Source organism: Bactrocera tryoni, unplaced genomic scaffold (assembly GCF_016617805.1).
Source record: "Bactrocera tryoni isolate S06 unplaced genomic scaffold, CSIRO_BtryS06_freeze2 scaffold_25, whole genome shotgun sequence".
NCBI lineage: Eukaryota > Metazoa > Arthropoda > Insecta > Diptera > Tephritidae > Bactrocera > Bactrocera tryoni.
The window spans coordinates 24424071-24443763 of record NW_024395977.1 but is presented as its reverse complement, the minus strand read 5'-3'; the positions used below and the strand labels follow the sequence as shown (position 1 = coordinate 24443763).

The 19693-nt window shown below is 42.6% G+C and overlaps 2 protein-coding genes across 3 annotated transcripts; one reads left to right on the top strand and one right to left on the bottom strand.

Moving 5' to 3' along the window:
• Window positions 1–11565: 11565 nt before the first annotated feature.
• LOC120780496 (protein IWS1 homolog) lies at window positions 11566–12423 on the bottom strand. Of its 2 annotated transcripts, none has more exons than XM_040112771.1 (2): window positions 12317–12423; window positions 11566–12256 (listed from the first exon to the last, which is right to left on the bottom strand). In XM_040112771.1, the coding sequence occupies exon 2, from the start codon at window positions 12135–12137 to the stop codon at window positions 11925–11927; it is 213 nt and encodes a 70-aa protein (XP_039968705.1). In that variant the 5' UTR covers window positions 12138–12256; window positions 12317–12423; the 3' UTR covers window positions 11566–11924. The 2 variants fall into 2 exon arrangements, with proteins under 2 accessions (XP_039968705.1, XP_039968704.1); XM_040112770.1 differs by having other exon boundaries at window positions 11566–12253; window positions 12317–12410.
• Window positions 12424–13155: 732 nt separating this feature from the next.
• On the top strand, window positions 13156–13928 carry LOC120780818. The gene has a single exon (XM_040113064.1). It carries the CDS (start codon window positions 13164–13166, stop codon window positions 13926–13928), a length of 765 nt encoding a protein of 254 aa, XP_039968998.1. The 5' UTR covers window positions 13156–13163.
• The last annotated feature ends 5765 nt before the right edge of the window (window positions 13929–19693 follow it).

Genomic DNA, 19693 nt, shown 5'->3' with positions numbered 1-19693 from the left:
ATGTGGGTACCACAAACTTTTGCTCTAGCATAAAACGATCGGCTAGTCAGTGTTCTTTCTTGCACCGCCTTATCGCCGCAGACCCATATTGCCACTTTTGCTGTGCTATCTGAGACCCATGTTCCTGTCTTTAGACTTTTGTATTCTTCTTCTTCTTAATTGGCGTAGACACCGCTTACGCGATTATAGCCAAGTTAACAACAGCGCGCCAGTCGTTTCTTCTTTCCGCTACGTGGCGCCAATTGGATATTCCAAGCGTAGCCAGGTCTTTCTCCACTTGGTCCTTCCAACGGAGTGGAGGTCTTCCTCTTCCTCTGCTTCCCCCGGCGGGTACTGCGTTGAATACTTTCAGAGCTGGAGTGTTTTCATCCATCCGGACAACATGACCTAGCCAGCGTAGCCGCTGTCTTTTAATTCGTTGAACTATGTCAATGTCATCGTATATCTCGTACAGCTCATCGTTCCATCGAATGCGATATTCGCCGTGGCCAACGCGCAAAGAACCATAAATCTTTCGCAGAACTTTTCTCTCAAAAACTCGCAACGTCGACTCATCAGTTGTTGACATCGTCCAAGCCTCTGCACCGTATAGCAGGACGGGAATTATGAGTGACTTATAGAGTTTGGTTTTTGTTTGTCGAGAGAGGATTTTGCTTCTCAATTGCCTACTCAGTCCGAAGTAGCACCTGTTGGCAAGAGTTATTCTGCGTTGGATTTCTAGGCTGACATTGTTGGTGGTGTTTACGTTGGTTCCAAGATAGACGAAATTATCTACAACTTCAAAGTTATGACTGTCAACAGTGACGTGAGTGCCAAGTCGCGAGTGCGACGACTGTTTGTTTGATGACAGGAGATATTTCGTCTTGCCCTCGTTCACTTCCAGACCCATTTCTTTTGCTTCCTTGTCCAGTCTGGAGAAAGCAGAACTAACAGCGCGGGTGTTGAGGCCGATGATATCAATATCATCGGCATACGCCAGCAGCTGTACACTCTTATAAAAGATGGTACCTTCTCTATTTAGTTTTGCAGCTCGAACTATTTTCTCCAGAAGCAGGTTGAAAAAGTCACACGATAGGGAATCACCTTGTCTGAAACCTCGTTTGGTATCGAACGACTCGGAGAGGTCCTTCCCGATCCTGACGGAACTTGTGGTGTTGCTCAACGTCAGTTTACACAGCCGTATTAGTTTTGCGGCGATACCAAATTCAGACATCGCGGCATAAAGGCAGCTCCTTTTCGTGCTGTCGAAAGCAGCTTTGAAATCGACGAAGAGGTGGTGTGTGTCGATTCTTCTTTCACGGGTCTTTTCCAAAATTTGGCGCATGGTGAATATCTGGTCGGTTGTTGATTTTCCAGGTCTAAAGCCACACTGATAAGGTCCAATCAGTTTGTTGACGGCGGACTTTAATCTTTCACACAAGTACGCTCGATAGAACTTTTTATGCGATGTTAAGGAGGCTAATCCCACCTCCTTTTTTATGGATTGGGCATAGCACACTTAAATTCCAATCGTTGGGCATGCTTTCGTCCGACCATATTTTACAAAGAAGCTGATGCATGCTCCTTATCAGTTCTTCGCCGCCGTGTTTGAATAGCTCGGCCGGCAATCCGTCGGCCCCTGCCGCTTTGCTGTTCTTCAGGCGGGCAATTGCTATTCGAACTTCTTCATGGTCGGGTAATGGAACGTCTGCTCCATCGTCATCGATTGGGGAATCGGGTTCGCCTTCTCCTGGTGTTATGCATTCGCTGCCATTCAGCAGGTTGGAGAAGTGATCCCTCCATAATTTAAGTATGCTCTGGGCATCGGTGACTAGATCACCTTTGGGGGTTCTACAAGAGTATACTCCGGTCTTGAAACCTTCTGTAAGCCGCAGCATTTTTTCGTAGAATTTTCGAGCATTACCATTGTCGGCCAGCTTATCAAGCTCTTCGTACTCACGCATTTCGGCCTCTTTCTTTTTCTGTCTACAAATGCGTCTCGCTTCCCTCTTCAACTCTCGGTATCTATCCCATCCCGCACGTGTAGTGGTCGATCGTAACATTGCGAGGTAGGCAGCCTGTTTTCTCTCGCTGCGACACGGCACTCTTCGTCGTACCAGCTGTCTTTTTGCACTTTCCGAAAACCAATGGTTTCGGTTGCAGCTGTACGTAAGGAGTTTGAAATGCCGTCCCACAGTTCCCTTATACCGAGTTGTTGACGAGTGCTCTCAGAGAGCAGGAGGCAAGCCGAGTAGAGAATCGTTCGGCTGTCTGTTGTGATTGCAGCTTCTCGACGTCGAACCTTCCTTGTGTTTGTTGGCGTGCGTTTTTTGCTGCACAGAGGCGAGTGCGAATCTTAGCTGCAACAAGATAGTGGTCCGAGTCGATGTTAGGACCTCGGAGCGCACGCACATCTAAAACACTGGAGACGTGTCTTCCGTCTATCACAACATAATCGATCTGGTTGGTAGTTTTTCGATCCGGGGACAGCCAGGTAGCTTGATGAATCTTCTTATGCTGGAATCTAGTACTACAGATAACCATATTTCGGGCCCCGGCGAAGTCGATCAGCCTCAACCCATTTGGGGATGTTTCATCGTGGAGGCTGAATTTACCGACCGAAGTACCAAAGATACCTTCTTTGCCCACCCTGGCGTTAAAATCGCCAAGCACGATTTTGACATCGTGGCGGGGGCAGCTCACATAAGTGCGCTCCAAGCACTTATAAAAGGCATCTTTGGTCACATCGTCCTTCTCTTCCGTCGGGGCGTGGACGCAAATCAGCGATATGTTGAAGAACCTCGCTTTGATGCGGATTGTGGCTAGACGTTCATTCACCGGAGTGAATGACAGTACTCGGCGACGAAGTCTCTCTCCCACCACGAATCCCACACCAAACTTCCGCTCCTTTATATGGCCACTGTAGTAAATGCCACAAGGACCTACTCGTCTTTGTCCTTGTCCCGTCCATCGCATTTCTTGGACGGCGGTGATGTCAGCCTTCATTTTCACGAGGACATCAACCAGCTGGGCAGCGGCACCTTCCCAATTAAGGGACCGGACATTCCAGGTGCATGCCCTTAAATCGTAGTCCTTATTTCGTTTGCCGTGGTCGTCATAAAAAGGGGCGTCTCTCATCCGAGTCTGGTTGTTACTGTTCATTGCGGGTGTTTTTTTACGTGGCGGGTCCCAAACCCAGCGCACAACCCTATGTAGGGGATATTTCGCCTTCTCACTTTAGCTCGCCTTCGAACGGATGTTCGTAGGCTACCCAGAGGATACTTGGTCAAAGACGGAAGTAGTGAGCTGCTTGAGTCATATGTAAAAGAATCGTTTCTGGCCACTCCCAAGTGAATGGCGATCAGAGAACTTTCCTCACTTGCGTGAACTTCTACACATGACTCCATCCTTTTGTATTGCTCGCATATTATTGCAACATCTATTTTCTTATCGTACACTGTTTGTTTTAACAGTTCCTGCGCTGCTTCGCAGTGATTTAAGTTTAATTGGAGGATTTTCATTTCCTATTACTGCTTGCTGCTAGGTAAACTGGACATCTTTTACTGCCGATTTGATGATTTGTATTCGGCCTTCCATGGATTTTGCAGGATACACAAAATGGTTCCTTCACACATGCTTTAGCAAAATGTCCCTTTTCTCCACACTTCATGCAGCATTTGCTTCTGTCTTCTGGATTTGTGCACTTGCCAGCTATGTGGCCATATTCGAGGCATCTATACCGTCGCACATTTTCGTGCGACCTGGCCCCACAACATGTTCTATGCTCTCCCAGGCCATGTCATACGAAAATGTGCGACACAAAAAAAAAAACCGTTATAACTGCAAAATTAGGGACCAAAATAAAGTCGCGAGTAGTCAAAACCTATTTTTAGGCACTAAGAAACAAAAAAGAACAAAAGTAAGTTGTTGGCCTCAGGTGACCAAAATTGTTAAATCACATTGCTACTGAACGATCAAAATTCTAAAAAGGCTTTGGCAGCCAATGTGTTAAATGGATCAACTCGCTTGTTGTATATAATCCTGCTTGTTTTTGTTTGCCAAAGAACAAGAGGTATTGCCGGATAATTGCCAATATGGACTTAGAATATGTGTTTGTACAAATGGTATGTATTAGTATGTATTTTCAATAGTTTTTACAAGTTATGTATATTTTGTTGAACTGTTTTTTTTTAGATTGTTTTTTGCATGTATGTAAAACGAGTACAAATATTTTTACTTCGCTTTACCGCTGCGCCTAATTTCTTTTTACCACCCCTAGTGAGTATATAACAAACCATTGCCAGTTAGCCGTTAATAGTTTTCACTCAACGGTTAATAACTTTCACTCAACTGGCAATGGTTTCGTTGAAAACTCCCGCGTAGCAAGCGAGCCTGCGAGTCGCGCACTTTCACTTTTACTTAGCGATCGGAGCGAACAAGGACATCATCCACCGGCCACCATAACCAGCATCACCACTACACAAGCGAGGTAATTCGTAAGCATTAAAAATTCAATAAAGAACCAAATTTGGTTGTGTATCCACATATTATATTAAACACAAACCTTGGTGTTTTCTTTTACTCATATATATTTCCTTTTTTTTTATTTCATATTCTCAACCATCGACGCATCGTCCGCGAGTGACTCGTCGAGCGTTCGAGAATATTCATTGGTCCTTCGAGCCGGATTATAACAACCATATTTTTCAAGCGAGCGATTTTTTGGCACTGCACACCAACGGCAAGTTAACACCGATTCTTGTTGCACAAACACAAACGAGGCGTTGCACACCAACGGATTTTAACAACCATATTCTCCAAGCGATTTTTGGCACTGCACACCGGGATTCTTGTTGCACAATCTCACATCAACTCAGGCAAATCCAAGGTACGTGATTGGTTGTTCATAGCACCTTGATATAAATCGTTTAAAAAAAAAAAAAAAGAAACACAGTTGTTTTTTAATCGCATTTTTAATATTGGTGACAATTATAAATCTTTTACATAAGAAAAGTGACAAAGTGACTAGTGTTTTTTAGTGTTTTAGTGAAATAATTGCAAAAACAAAATAATCCGTAAGTGCACGGTTACGTTTACCGGATTTTGTGCGGTAATACTTTTCTCATATATTTTTTTTTTTTTTTTCATATATCACTTACGGCACTAATTTTGATTTTTTCTCAATTTTTCGATTTTGTGCGGTAAGACTTTTTCACATATCACTTACGGCACTAATTTTTGATTTTTCTCAATTTTTCGATTTTGTGCGGTAATATTTTTTCATATATCACTTACGGCATTGATTTTTGATTTTTTTCTCAATTTGTTCACTAAATTCCTGTTTTTGTTTCTTTTTTCACTGAGACACTGCACTTTTTTTCACTTTCAAACACTTCTTTTTCACAAACTGATTTTCGTTGGCGTATCTTGGGTGGCGAGCCATATAAAGTGTTGCATATATATACATACTTACGTACGATTACACATATATTCTCGTTTTGGTTGGCAGTGGTGTGCTGCAACTCACATATATTCAATAAATCAAGTATTATTGACGAGCCAGATATATTGCGATATCGGCTACAACAGTCAAAAACTTTTCTATTTTCTCGTTTGGTTGGCAGTGGTGTGCTGCAAATAAAAAATTCTCAATCGTGGGGAATTATTTTCAACCTGCTCAGTCTTGAGTATCGCTCCATTCTTTTAAATTTATATTTTATTTTCAATTTTTCCTTGTCACTTATATCGACAAAACATGGAAGCTTTCATGCGCCTAGTGGACTACGTTGTCGAATACGAGTCTGAATTCAGTGCTGCATCAAAGGACATCTCGAAGAACGCTCTTGTGATGCAACAAGACGAGCTGAGAGAGATGTGGTGCAAAGCGAAAGCTGCCCATGACGACCTCAACAGCAAAGGGGACATGTCTGCAAAGGACTATGCCCTTATTAAAAAAAAATTCAAGCTAGGTGGTCAATGCTACATACGTTGCATGGGGGCAATGAAGGATATGTCTGAGATCCTCTCAACCCCCAAAGACACAGAAAAGTCTGCTGAGGTAGACAATAACCACTCCCTTCCGCCTTGCGATACGGATGTTTTCAAAGGGGACTACCTTTCATGGCCAACATTCCGGGATATGTTCACGGCCGTATACATCAAGAGCAAGCGCCTTTCACCAGTTGAGAAATTGTACCACCTCAACAAAAAGACACAAGGGGAGGCGAAGGTTATTGTGTCTAAATGCCCTCTTACCAACGATGGTTTTGCGATGGCATGGAAGGGTTTGACGGACATGTACGAGAATGAGCGAATTCTCGTCGAAACCCAAGTCGACATACTGCTCGACTTACCGTCAATCGACAAAGAGTGTTCCAGTTCGATAAAATGGCTACAGCGGGAAATCAACAGCTGCATCTCCTGCCTGACAGCCAATAAAGTGGACATTGGGAACTGGGACCCAATCATAATCCGCATATGTTCCAAGAGACTGCCACAAGCAACATTAGCCCTGTGGGAACAGTCTGTAAAGAACAAAACAAAGACATCGAAGTGGGAGGAATTGGACAACTTCCTCACGGATAGATACCGTGATTTAGAGGCAATAGAACGTGCCAAGAAATCGTCCAATTCTGTAAAGCCTGTCAGTGCACCCACACAGAATAAATACAACAACAATAGCCATCAGAACAGACTCGGCGCCTTCCAAGTAAGCGTTGAGAAATCAACATGTCTGATGTGCAAAAGCGCAGATCACAAATTAAGATCTTGCCCCATGTTTCTTAACATGGCACCAGCGGACAGGATCAAGTTCGCTAAGCGCAACAATCGCTGCATCAATTGCCTCGGCTTTGGGCATTTAGTGTCGCAATGCACCAGTGCATTCAACTGCAGCACGTGCCACGCGAGGCATCACACACTCCTACATGTGAGGACAGTGCAGCCTAGCAGCCAAAGAGGCTCATCTACGCCATCGGACGAGATTCCGTCTACGTCCAGGCAAGCGCAGCAGAAACGCAACTTCAATAAGTCGAAAGGCAAGCCAACGACTCAAGTACAGTCGTGCTTCGCTAACAGCGACAAAGGTGTCTTGTTAGGAACGGCACAAATAAGCATAAATTACAGCGGCGTTACTTATGCCGCAAGAGCACTCATCGACTCCGGGTCAGAGTGCTCTTTCATCACAGAAAGGCTGAAGCGCAGAATCAACTTGCCAGTGCGGAAGATAAATGCCCAGGTGTCAGGCATCAACAACACCGTATCTGCGCAAGTGAAGGAATCATGTTGTGTCGAGTTGCGGTCACCAATAGACCCACTTATATCGATCACAACGAACATGATGGTTCTGCCGAAATTAACGGGAAACTTGCCGACTTGCCATATTAGCGCACTAACTCGGCAGGCTTTCCCAGATCTCACGTTGGCGGATAAGAGGTTCTTCGTCAATGAACCCGTGGACGTCATACTCGGTGGTGACGTCTATCCCCAGATTATGCTGGATGGCATACGCAAGAACGTGCTGGGATCACTTCTTGCGCAAGAGACAGTGTTCGGTTGGATAGTCACAGGGCGTGCTAATACAATTAAGCCAACCAACACTTGCGTCTCTTATTATAACGAAATATCGCTGGAAAAGCAGTTAGCTTCGTTCTGGGAATTGGAAGAGATCTCCAAGGAAAAGAAATTAAGCGAGGAGGACAGGTACTGTGAAGAGCTCTATAAAGAGACAACGAAGCGAAATGAAGACGGGAAATACGTTGTATCGCTACCATTCAGGAAAGACTATCCGGTCAACATTAGTCTAGGTAGTTCCTTAAAGATTGCGTACTCCCAGTTTTATCGCAATGAAGCTCGTTTGTCCAGAGACGAGAACCTGCAAAAAGAATACAACAGAGTGTTAAACGAATATGTTGAGCTGGGTCATATGGCAAAGATACATACCAATCAAACGGCCGACTCTAGTAACAACTATTACCTGCCTCACCACGCCGTAAAAAAGGAAGAGAGCACATCGACAAAGGTGCGTGTGGTGTTCAATGCATCGCAAGCCTCTTCAAACGGCACTTCGCTGAATGACATCCTTCTCCCCGGTCCAGTTCTTCAGGCAGATTTGACCATATTAATTCTGCGATGGCGTTTATTTAAATATGTTTTCAATAGCGATATTGAGAAAATGTATCGCCAAATCCTATTGAAAGCTGATCAAACGAAGTACCAGCGAATCGTTTTCCGCAACCATCCGACCGAACAAACAAATCTTTTTGAATTGAAGACGGTAACGTTCGGAATCAACTGCGCTCCTTATCTGGCAATAAGGACGTTACTCCAATTAGCTGACGACGTTGAAAGCTCACTACCAGTAGCCTCAAACATACTCAGGAAGTGCATGTATGTTGATGATGTCTTAGCAGGTGGACACTCTGTAGAGGCTGCAATTAAAGCTAGAAATGAGATAAAAACAGCATTGGAGTCGGCAGGTTTCCCATTAAGAAAATGGACAGCCAACTGTGGAAGAATTTTACAAGGCCTTCCAAAGGACCACTTGCTAAACAAAGAGTTTTTAGACTTCGAAGACACAAGTGATGTCAAGGCTCTTGGGATAAGATGGAATGCACATACGGACTTCTTTTATTTTAAAACAAAACCAATACTCAGCCCAGAATCATATACAAAGAGAGCTATTCTCTCAGATATCGCCAAACTGTTTGACCCATTAGGATGGCTAGCACCGATAATCGTCACAGCCAAAATGATAATGCAACATATTTGGTTGGAAGGTACACAATGGGACGAGGTTGTATCTCCTACCACATTGGATCGTTGGCACACATTCATGGATAACCACAGGTACATAAACAACATTAAAATTCCACGATGGGTCCACTTCTCGCCGACGGACGATGTGTCCATTCATGGTTTCTGCGATGCATCAGAGAAAGCATACGCAGCAACGGTCTACCTGCGCGTAAGGACAAGCAACGAAGTTTTCGTCAGCCTACTATTGGCAAAAACCAGAGTAGCGCCTGTCAAAACTATCTCTTTACCGCGTCTGGAACTGTGCGGCGCCGTATTACTGGCCGAAACAGTTGAATCTGTAGTCAACAACCTGGAGCTGACTCATCTTAAACTTAAACTATGGACGGATTCGACCATCGTTCTCGCATGGATTCGCAAGCCACCATGTTCATGGTCAACGTTTGTATCCCATCGAGTGACAAAGATTATAGAAAAGGTTGGCAACGCAAATTGGAATCATGTCGATTCAGGATCTAACCCTGCAGACTTAGCCAGTCGGGGACTTATGGCACAGGATTTGGTGGAAAACACCTTGTGGTGGCAGGGACCTTCTTGGCTGCAAGAAGATCAATCCAAATGGCCATTACGACAAAATGACTACGAGACGACAATAGAGGAAAAACAGGTACGTGTACATGCTTGTACAACAATACAGGGGGATTCTAACGACATCCTTGACCGTTTTTCGAGTTTGCCGAGAGCTTTGAGAGTGTTATCATACGTTATGAGATTCTCTCAAAGAACTCATCCGAACACAAAGGCTTCTTTTCAACAAAAGTCTTGCTTAATTTCTTCCGAAGAAATTAAAGCAACGACAAGACGTTTGATAATAAATACGCAGAAGCAGAAATATGGTCAGGAGTATGGTTGTTTGAAATCCGGTAAGCCCATCGATGCAAAAAGTGAAATCCTCGCTCTTAATCCATTCCTCGATAAAGATGAAGTGTTGAGAACTGGTGGCCGTCTCGGTGCGTCTCTCGACTTGTCATACAATGAGCGCCATCCAATCATCCTTCCATACAACTGCGTATTGTCTCGTCTAACAATCCAGTTTATCCATCAAGTCTCTTTGCATGGAGAAAATCAGCTGATGTTACGGCTAACGCGGGCACAGTATTGGATTCCAAGGGTGAAAAACTTGATCCGATCCATCATCCATAACTGCAAGACGTGCACGATCTTCAAAAAACGCGCTCAGACGCAACTTATGGGTGCACTTCCGTCCGAACGATCTACATTTTCACGCGCCTTTACGAATACGGGGGTAGATTTCGCGGGTCCGTTCGAAATAAAAAGCTACCGTGGAAGAGGATGCCGTGTATCCAAAGGGTATGTCTGTCTGTTTGTCTGCTTTACAACAAGGGCCATCCACCTGGAGGCCACTACCGATTTATCAGCACAGTCATTTTTAGCAGCTCTCTCTAGATTCGTTTCTAGAAGAGGTTGCCCTAAGAATATTTATTCGGACAATGGTACAAACTTTGTTGGAGCATCAAGATCCCTAAGGTCCGAACTTAAAGCCTTCATAGCCGATGCTCGCAACAATGCTATCTCAAAGTATAGCCACCAAGCTCTTACATGGCATTTCATACCTGCTGCAGCTCCTCATATGGGCGGACTTTGGGAAGCAGGTGTGAAAAGCTTTAAGAGTCATTTCCGCAAGATTGCGTCTGGGCAAAAATATACTCTTGAAGAGTTCAACACACTCTTATGCCGAATTGAGTCTTGCCTTAATTCGCGACCATTAAGCCCAGCCTCAAACGAACCTACTGATTTGGAGCCACTTACTCCAGGACATTTTTTGGTCGGCGGACATCTGATGGCCCCACCAGAACCGGATATAAATGAAAGCAGTGCCTCTATCGTAAATAGATGGCAAAAACTTAAGGCCTTACATCAATCCTTCTGCAAAAGGTGGAAAACCGAATACCTGAATGAAATGCAGAAGCGTATTAAGTGGAAACATTCCAAAACAAATTTAAAGACAGGTGACCTTGTCGTCATCAAAGAAGACAATTTGTCACCGAACGAGTGGAGATTGGGTAGGATTGTCAATATACACCCAGGTGCTGATACCCGAGTGCGAGTAGTTGACATTATTACTGAAAAAGGCCAAGTTACAAGACCGCTTGCCAAATTGGTCTTACTACCACCCTACGAGGAGGAAAACGAGGATGCACACCCTACTCAACACAACCGTTCCCTAGCCACATCGAAAGCCTAGCTTTCCGATACACTTACTACCATATAAATATTGCAAATTCCACCTGACAGAAAATCTTCGAAAAGAGAAAAGAAAAAAAACCCTAGACCACTAGTCGAAGTTGGCATTTTTTAAAGCAAATTTACGTTATTCTAATTAATTGTGCATGTATTTATTAAAATAAACAGATTTTATTTTGAGGAAAAAATTTTAAAGTTCTACTACTTTTTTTATTGCCTTTAATTGTAATTTTGAAATATATCGTCTGCATTCCCTTGCACGTATTTTTTTTTATTTTAATAATATTATTGCTAAATCTTTTAATTGATAGAATGAACGATTCATACGACTCTATTTTACTTTAAATAACTTAATTTTGGTTTTTCGTTTCGTTACTTTTTTTCCGTTTTGTAATTACTATATTGTAATTAAATATAGTCTCTTAACTACCATGTAACGAGAATTTCAGCATTGAGAAATACATCTACTTTATATCGCAATTTACTTTCAAATAAGTATATGCTTAAATATCCGCGATTTTTGAAGAAAATTTCAGATTTTTTCTCAATAATGGAAGTACATAGTTCTACGCAGCGTATGTGTTACTTGTAGTATTACAATAACATTTTTATTATGCATGTCAAACAACACAGAACAAATCGGAATACATTTTTCATTTTATGGTAGAATAGAATAACTTACATTAAACATGGAAATTTATTTACGTTAATAATAGAGTACATTAGTTAGTGACCTTAAGTATTACATACGACGAGTTACATTACAACTTAGCAACATTACACAGATACATTTCATTGTATTACGAAAGGGCTTACCTTCAGCATTTCCTTCGTTTAGCGTCCAAAAACTTTTTTATATTATTTTCGAAACGATTTGGTTTACGCTTCGTAGACGAGAAAATTTCTCCTTCGACAGTTGATTTCGGTCATACGACGTAGCCCTTATTTGACATTAGGGGTACACGTGCACGGTCCACGCAACCAGGATCGCCTGGACGTAGTGGCTGTTCTTCAGAATTTGCAAAGGCAGAGTTTAAACCCTTCTTCGTGTTCGAGGATGTTGTTGGCTGCGGTTCTGGCGATTTCTGCTGACGTGGCATTTGTGCTAAATCGCGCTCTTGTCGTACTTCCTTTAACATTGCAACTCAAATTGAAAATTGGTCGTGCCCATTCTGATAATAGACGGCCAGCACGTTCGCGATTTGGCTTTGTCTCCTGTGGATGCTTACATAAATACATGACGGCTTTCCCAAAACTTCTGAAAGAAAAAGAAAATATTTTAATAAATATGCAAATTTAATAATGTTCACATACTTACCCTTTCTGCTGCCAAAATTCGCACATGTGCTCCTGTTGCGCACATAACCACAATATGAAATGTCATTCATGACATACGGTGATGCCATCCGTCAGTTTTTAATGCACTGCCTTAAAATTTTACAACAGTGAATCTAAAACCGTTTTTCAAACTATGAGGCATAACTCATGCTTATGAATTTTAAATTCAATTTTTATTGCAAATACCATATTTGAAAAATATGTTTTGCTAGCAAATGAAACAATAACGATAACATAAATTTGATGCTAAAGGCAAAATGTTTTTTTTTATTTAATTATTATTATTTGCAACTCTATGGTAATGCAATGCATTTCACACCACATAAGGCCACCTCCACACTATGCTAGTGTAATGCATTTCACACCACATAAGGCCACCTCCACACTATGCAATTTATAATAGCGTTCACACGATAAATTAATTTATGCACTTATTCTCGCCACCCAATCAGTCTTAAATGACAGGCAAACAAACAAAAAAAAAATCTTCAACAGACTAATTTCAGGAAGATGACTCGCTACAATGCCTTAAAAAAGACTGCGGCCTTACACCCAAACCGCTACCCACTTTCTTGCACGCTGTGCAAGGGAAAGCATCCATTGCGGCTCTGCTCGTCCTTCCGGGCCAAGACACCGGAAGAGCGCCTACGGGAGGCACTCATAGGCAAATACTGTGTCAACTGCCTTGCGGTCAACCACAGGACAGCGAATTGCTCCAGCGACGCACGGTGCCGGCGCTGCCACGAGAAGCACCACACAATGCTGCACATCGGGGAGAATACCCGTCGCCGCCCGCAGTCCCTCAAAACACTTCATGGAGCGAACAAATGAGTTCCGATGATGCTCTCTCCATCTATGCGTCAGACCCTGGAACGGAGACTAGGCCAGAACCGGAGGAGGGAGAACGATTTGAAACCGGAGCGGAAACACGGCCTTTCCGCCCATCACAGCGAGGGGAAACGGAAACCCGGACTTTCCGCCCCCTTCTGCGACACGAACGTCGTTCGCTCAAACGCCGTCTGCACCGTCGCCAAGCGCACAACCCGGCCAGACTGGAGACCAGGTCTCTCCAGCTTCACCGGGCTAGCTCCTTTAGAGCCGGGCTAACGGCTCCTTCTTTGCTGCCAACGACAGCCATTTTACCGACGGCGGTGGTAAAGATCGAGGCAAGAGGACGCCTACATTTAGTCCGGGCTCTCATAGACGCATGCGCCCCTACGTCGCTAATTGCACGCGACCTTTTAAGGGAACTGCAACTAGTGCAGACTGATATCGGTGGTCAACGCGGCTGCCTTTTAGTACTGCGAGGCAGACATGGGACGAATACCCGCATATCGACGCATGTAAGGGTAATGCACAACTATATGCGTATCAGCCCGACCACCACGCTGGACTCCGACCTAGCAGCCCCATACACCCACATCAAACTGGCGGATCCAAACTTCTACAAGTCGTCGCCGATACGCTTGGTGCTCGGCGCGGATGTATACTCCCGCATCATGACCCAACAGGTCATGCCACAAACGTTTGGGCAGCTTCTCGCTCAGGGCTCCATTTTCGGCTGGGTGCTTTCGGGTACGGCCCGGTACTAAGTTATGGCTATCGTTTTGTTTTTTTGGATTCTTATTTAAAAAAAAAATATATAATTATAATAATAAATAAATGAATTTATAATATATTTTCTACATTCTATTTATCTACTAAGATTGTGTTATAAATTTGTACATCGTTATGGTGGTCGATGGACACGTAATTTTTTTTGTTGCTCACCGCAAGGGGGCCGGTATGTTTAGGCCAGCGCCTAATTTCTTTTTACCACCCCTAGTGAGTATATAACAAACCATTGCCAGTTAGCCGTTAATAGTTTTCACTCAACGGTTAATAACTTTCACTCAACTGGCAATGGTTTCGTTGAAAACTCCCGCGTAGCAAGCGAGCCTGCGAGTCGCGCACTTTCACTTTTACTTAGCGATCGGAGCGAACAAGGACATCATCCACCGGCCACCATAACCAGCATCACCACTACACAAGCGAGGTAATTCGTAAGCATTAAAAATTCAATAAAGAACCAAATTTGGTTGTGTATCCACATATTATATTAAACACAAACCTTGGTGTTTTCTTTTACTCATATATATTTCCTTTTTTTTTTATTTCATATTCTCAACGATCGACGCATCGTCCGCGAGTGACTCGTCGAACGTTCGAGATATATTCAACCGCTTTTACTTGTGTACGGAATGTAACTATTGGTAATTTAAATTTTTTCATAATTTAATAAAACGCAATGTAGGGTGTTTTATAATGTACTTGGCAGATTGTACATCGTGTGTTTGTGTATACCTGTACTTATGTATATTTTTGAGCAAAGGTGGAAAAAAGGTGTTTTCCTTTGTTAGAGCTGCATATGCAAACACATATGTATTTTAAATTTAAAATGTAAGTAACTATATTTATTATTAGTTAACACCACCACTTACTTGCTGCATCACTCCGAAAGAAACTTTTTTTTTTTGGTTTTTTTGGCGAAACGGTTTTTATTTTTTGTGCACAACTTGGGTTTACTAACTATCTCCCCGGTCGGATACCAGTAGAAATGAAATAAAAACTTCACTGGAAACGAGATTAACTTTCTTGGTCGGATACCAGTACAAATTATTAAGAAAAGGGGGAATAACTAAATGAGTTATTCCTTGCAAAATTGTGGAAGTAACTCCTTGCTCGGATCCCACTGGAACTTTTGTTGGTTAAGATGAAAAAGGCAAGGTAGAACAAGAAAAGCTGTTGCGCGCCGAAAAATAGCAAAAACGTCCGCCGATGTGAATTGGTCGTAAAACGTGATCGAAAAGGGGCCGTCCTCTTCCAAGACGAGGGTTTTTGCTCTTTGGGCTGTGGAGAGTTATGGTGGGTTGATGTACGGCGTGTATTGATGTGTTTGTGGGTGTAGACTGCTGCTTCCAGTCGATGAGTGTTGTCTCCAAGAGTGGTGAGTGTGCCAGTGTTGCTTTGTGAATGGTGTGTTGTGTGGTATAGTGGTGTATGAGGGCGGAAAGCTTAACTCATTTAGCCATCCCGGCCACCTTAGGCGAAGGTTCAGCATAGCAATCGCTGGAGTTGTTCCAACCTTGCCAATTACGCCAGGTGGGTGCTGCGTTTCGCTCACGCCATAGACGGGACTCAGGAGGTGGGGCCGGTCTTCGCCGTCGTGCCGCACGGCTGGTTTGCTGTGGTCTGCGAGTGGCAGGTGGCCATACCTGGTGACATACCCTTGAAGAGTCAACAGTGTTGCAGTCGGTGGAGGCGGCGACAAAGGGGGCATCGTATGCGATGCGGCTCAGCTGGCGGTGACGGTGTTATTACAGATGCTCGTTTGCCATTACGAGCTGCGGTTGACATTGCTGTTGCCGTGATTAATCGATTATTTTACGAGAAAACTCGATTTTCGAGAAGAATCGGAATCGAGTTTACCATCCCTACTGGCAACCATCGCGTGCACATATAACAACCTCCGTACAATAACCACCACAAAAAAAAATGATTTTTTTTCCATGTAATTTATATGGAAAAAAGAAAATTTAAAAGATTATTAATATTAATATTAAGAGCTCATCTTTTGAGTGACTTTTTTTTTACACATTTCGAAAGTTTTGAGCCTGTTTTTCAATTGAAAAAAAAGTTGCCTCAAAATGGCACACCCTAATATAACTAGTAGGTTATACCAAACTGTGTTCTTTGTGGTATTTCCGTTTTTACCAAAAGTTACTTATAACTGTTTGGCAACCGGTATATTTCTTGCAAAATCAGCAAAATGAAGAGATAATAACTTGATGAGTTATTCTATGCAAGTTAAATGAATTTTTCGCAAAGTTTTCATCGTAATAATATACATATGTATGTATATGCAGAAATTGGGAAATGAAAAATGAAATACTAAAAGGAATCGATACGACTCACTTTGATATCCGTCATGGGAATTTACGGATTAGAGTTAGCCAATGTGTGGGTCGGTAAGTTTGTGTCCCTGTAATCCTGCCCTGGAATGGTTCGGTGGGTCCCTTGCGCTTGCTGGCTGGTTGTTGTTCTTTTATTTTTATTCCGCGCCTGATTTATGTATTAATATGTAATTAAGCACATGTATGGCTTTTTGATGCGCACCCGTTTTTTTCTGATTGTTATATACTATATATATATTTATTTTATTCATTTACCGCGCCCGATTTCTTTTGTTTGTTATAACTGCTAATTTTTGGCACCGCACTGTTAATTATACCTATGTTAAACAAATGATTTCTATATGTATGTATGTATGTATGTATATATATTTTTTTTTTTTGTTTTTTTTTGCACTAAACTTCGCTGTAGGGTTTGCACCAGCGCACAGTAATGACTTTTTTATTGTTTTTCTGTACTTGTATATTTGTATGCACTTTTTCCCTTTGAACTGCCAGTTAACGCCTTGGAGAGCGTACTTTTGTACAATCTCAGGTGAAAATTGTCTGATAAAGTCCACAAGCGGTTTTTCAGTGGCTCTTTGAGCGCCTATAACTGTCTTGCCATTGTCGCTCATGAGTTTTGATGGCAAACCACGTCGTCCGACGATGCGAGCAAATGCCGCAAGAAAATCATCTTTTGTCAGATTAGTACATAGCTCGAGGTGTACTGCTTTTGTCGTAAAACAGACAAAGACAGCCACGTAGCCTTTCATTAGTGTGCGAGACCTTAACATGGACGCTTTTATTTGAAAAGGCAAAATCGACACCTGTGATAGTGAAGGGCAGAGCAAAGTTGCAGCGTTCTGGTGGAAGTGCTGCCATAATCTGCGTTCGAATCTTTTGCTAATGCATAGTGCAGATCTTGCACGAAAAAATATATTTCTTTGGCTTGAGTCTTGTGATATAAAACTGAATGCGATGTTCTGCGTTCTGAAATAGTACGTGGAAATAATTGAGATATAGTGTGGCAAGTTGCGATCTCTCTGGTATAACAATGGAATGACGTTCGTTATACTTTAGGCTTGAATTGACAAGCCGATCATTTGCACAAAGTAGACCCTTCGTATCTATGAATAGATTTAGTACTAGGAGTGAGCTCTTTTTATCCTTTGGCTTCGATTCTCATAGTACTGATATCTCTCGGCTGAAGTAGCGCGCTTGAGTTGATGCGATAAGAGCGACCTTTGCTTTATGGATCGCATTGGGGGTACACTGTGCGTATTCCCTTATTTCTAAGTTTGAGTCGCTCTATGAATTTGAGCATGTAAGCGATTACCCTGAGGGCTCGAGGTAAAATGAAAATCTCTCAAGGATGTCAGTATCATCCAATGTTGTGTGAAAGGAGTCGATCTTTCGACTTTCTGTGACAATAATGTTGCGCATGAGCGATTGTGGCCAATAATCGGGAGATTGTGTTAACCATCGGGGGCCATTCCACCATAGAGTGGTGGTGGCAAGGTGCAGAGGTTTGCACCCTTTTGTACCTAGATCAGCAGGATTGTCCGCACTGGCTACGTGTCGCCAAGTGGCTGATCCCACTAGGTCAAAAATTTGAGACGTTCGATTGGAAATATACGTCTTCCATGCATGTGGTGGTTTTTCCAACCAGGCTAATACAATCTCGGAATCGGACCAGAGATATAATTTATATTTTGCCATATTCAGATGCGTTTGCACTATGGATGCTAGTTTGGCAAGAAGTAGTGCACCACATAGTTCTAGTCGTGGTAGACGTATTGTTTTTAGAGGAGCCACTTTTGCTTTTGCAACTAGTAAATGGCTTGTGGTCGCCTTGTCGCTTTATGTGCGAACATATATAGTGGCGCAATATGCCTTTTCAGAGGCGTCACAGAAGCCGTGTAGTTCGACTTTGTGCTCTGGGATATACTTTACCCATCGTGGGATTGGTATTTGTGTGGTACCTTCCATACCATCTAGCCATAATTCTTGTATCAGGATTTTGGCTTGTATCATAAGTCGCGATAGCCATCCTGCGGGGTCAAAAAGTTTTGCCACAAAGAAGAGAATTTGGCATTTTGTAATGGCGGATAATGCGGATTTGGACTCAGTCGTGTATGAAAACTGGTCCGATATCGCTTTCCATTGGCCAGAGTTTTTGTTGTACTTTCCTTTTCGAATATAAGGAAATTAGTGTCCAACAAATTTTCTTTTGGATGTTTTTTAATAAATTTTGGGCGATTTGCCGTAATCTTTTTGAATGGAAACCCTGCGGATTTGAGGGCTTGGATTACCTGTGGTAATGATTCGTATGCTTGTGGAAGACTGTGACTTCCAGACAGAATAGCGTCTACATACGTTTGTGTTTTTAACACCTGGGTTGCCAGAGGAAATTCTGACTTGTTGTTTTCAGCCAATTCATGGGGTGCTCGAATGGCTAAGTATGGGGCACAGTTAACTGTTTTTAGCTTGAAGTCGCGTAGTGGACTATTAGTTCGCTGAAAATCTTGATCGTCTTTATGTACGACTATTTGTCTATATATTTTTTCGACGTCCCCGTTGTATACGTATTTGAATTTACGCCAGTTTAGAATAAGCAGCATTAAATCAGGTTGGAGCGTGGGTCCCGTAAGGATATAATGTAGGGAATTTCCCGAGCTAGTGGATCTTGAAGCGTTGAAAACAACTCTTACTTTAGTTGTTTTTGTATCTGGCTTTACTACGTAGGTTGCTATATGTATATATATATATATATATATTTCTGGCCTAATAATGTAAATAGGCATATTTATCAACGAAAATGTTTTTTTATTTTTATTTTTTATTTTTTTTTTGTCGATTGCTGTTTTGTTTCGGGCTCATACGCATAGATCCATGATTCGTCACCTGTGACGATCTTATTAACGACCTTTGAAGCACCGCGATCGTATTTTTTCCTTTTTTTGAGCGATTGTTAAATTGTGCGGGATCCAACGAGAAGAAACCTTTTTTACGGCCAGGTGTTCATGCAATATCGAATGTATGCTGGTGGGAGAAATGCATAGGCATGCCTCTATCTGAAGGTATGTTACATGACGGTCTTGCATTATCAGTTGACGTAGGGCATCGATGTTTTCTGGCACAACGGCTGTTTTTGGACGACCTTCACGGAATTCGTCTTTCGGAGGTGTTGGGGGGGTGTGCGTCGATGTCGCAGTTATGATCTGCTAACTTAAGGTGTGAAACCTTTTTCAAATGCTTGCTATTTATATGATAGCTTGGAAGCATATTTGTTAGTTGCGGTAAGACTATAGCTTCTGCTTGTATTCTTATATCCGCTTGGGGGAAAATAGGGTAATGGGGCAGATTTTATTAGAGTTTTGAATTACTCTTCCGTCCATTCCCGTAATTTTAAAGTTGGCTTGTTT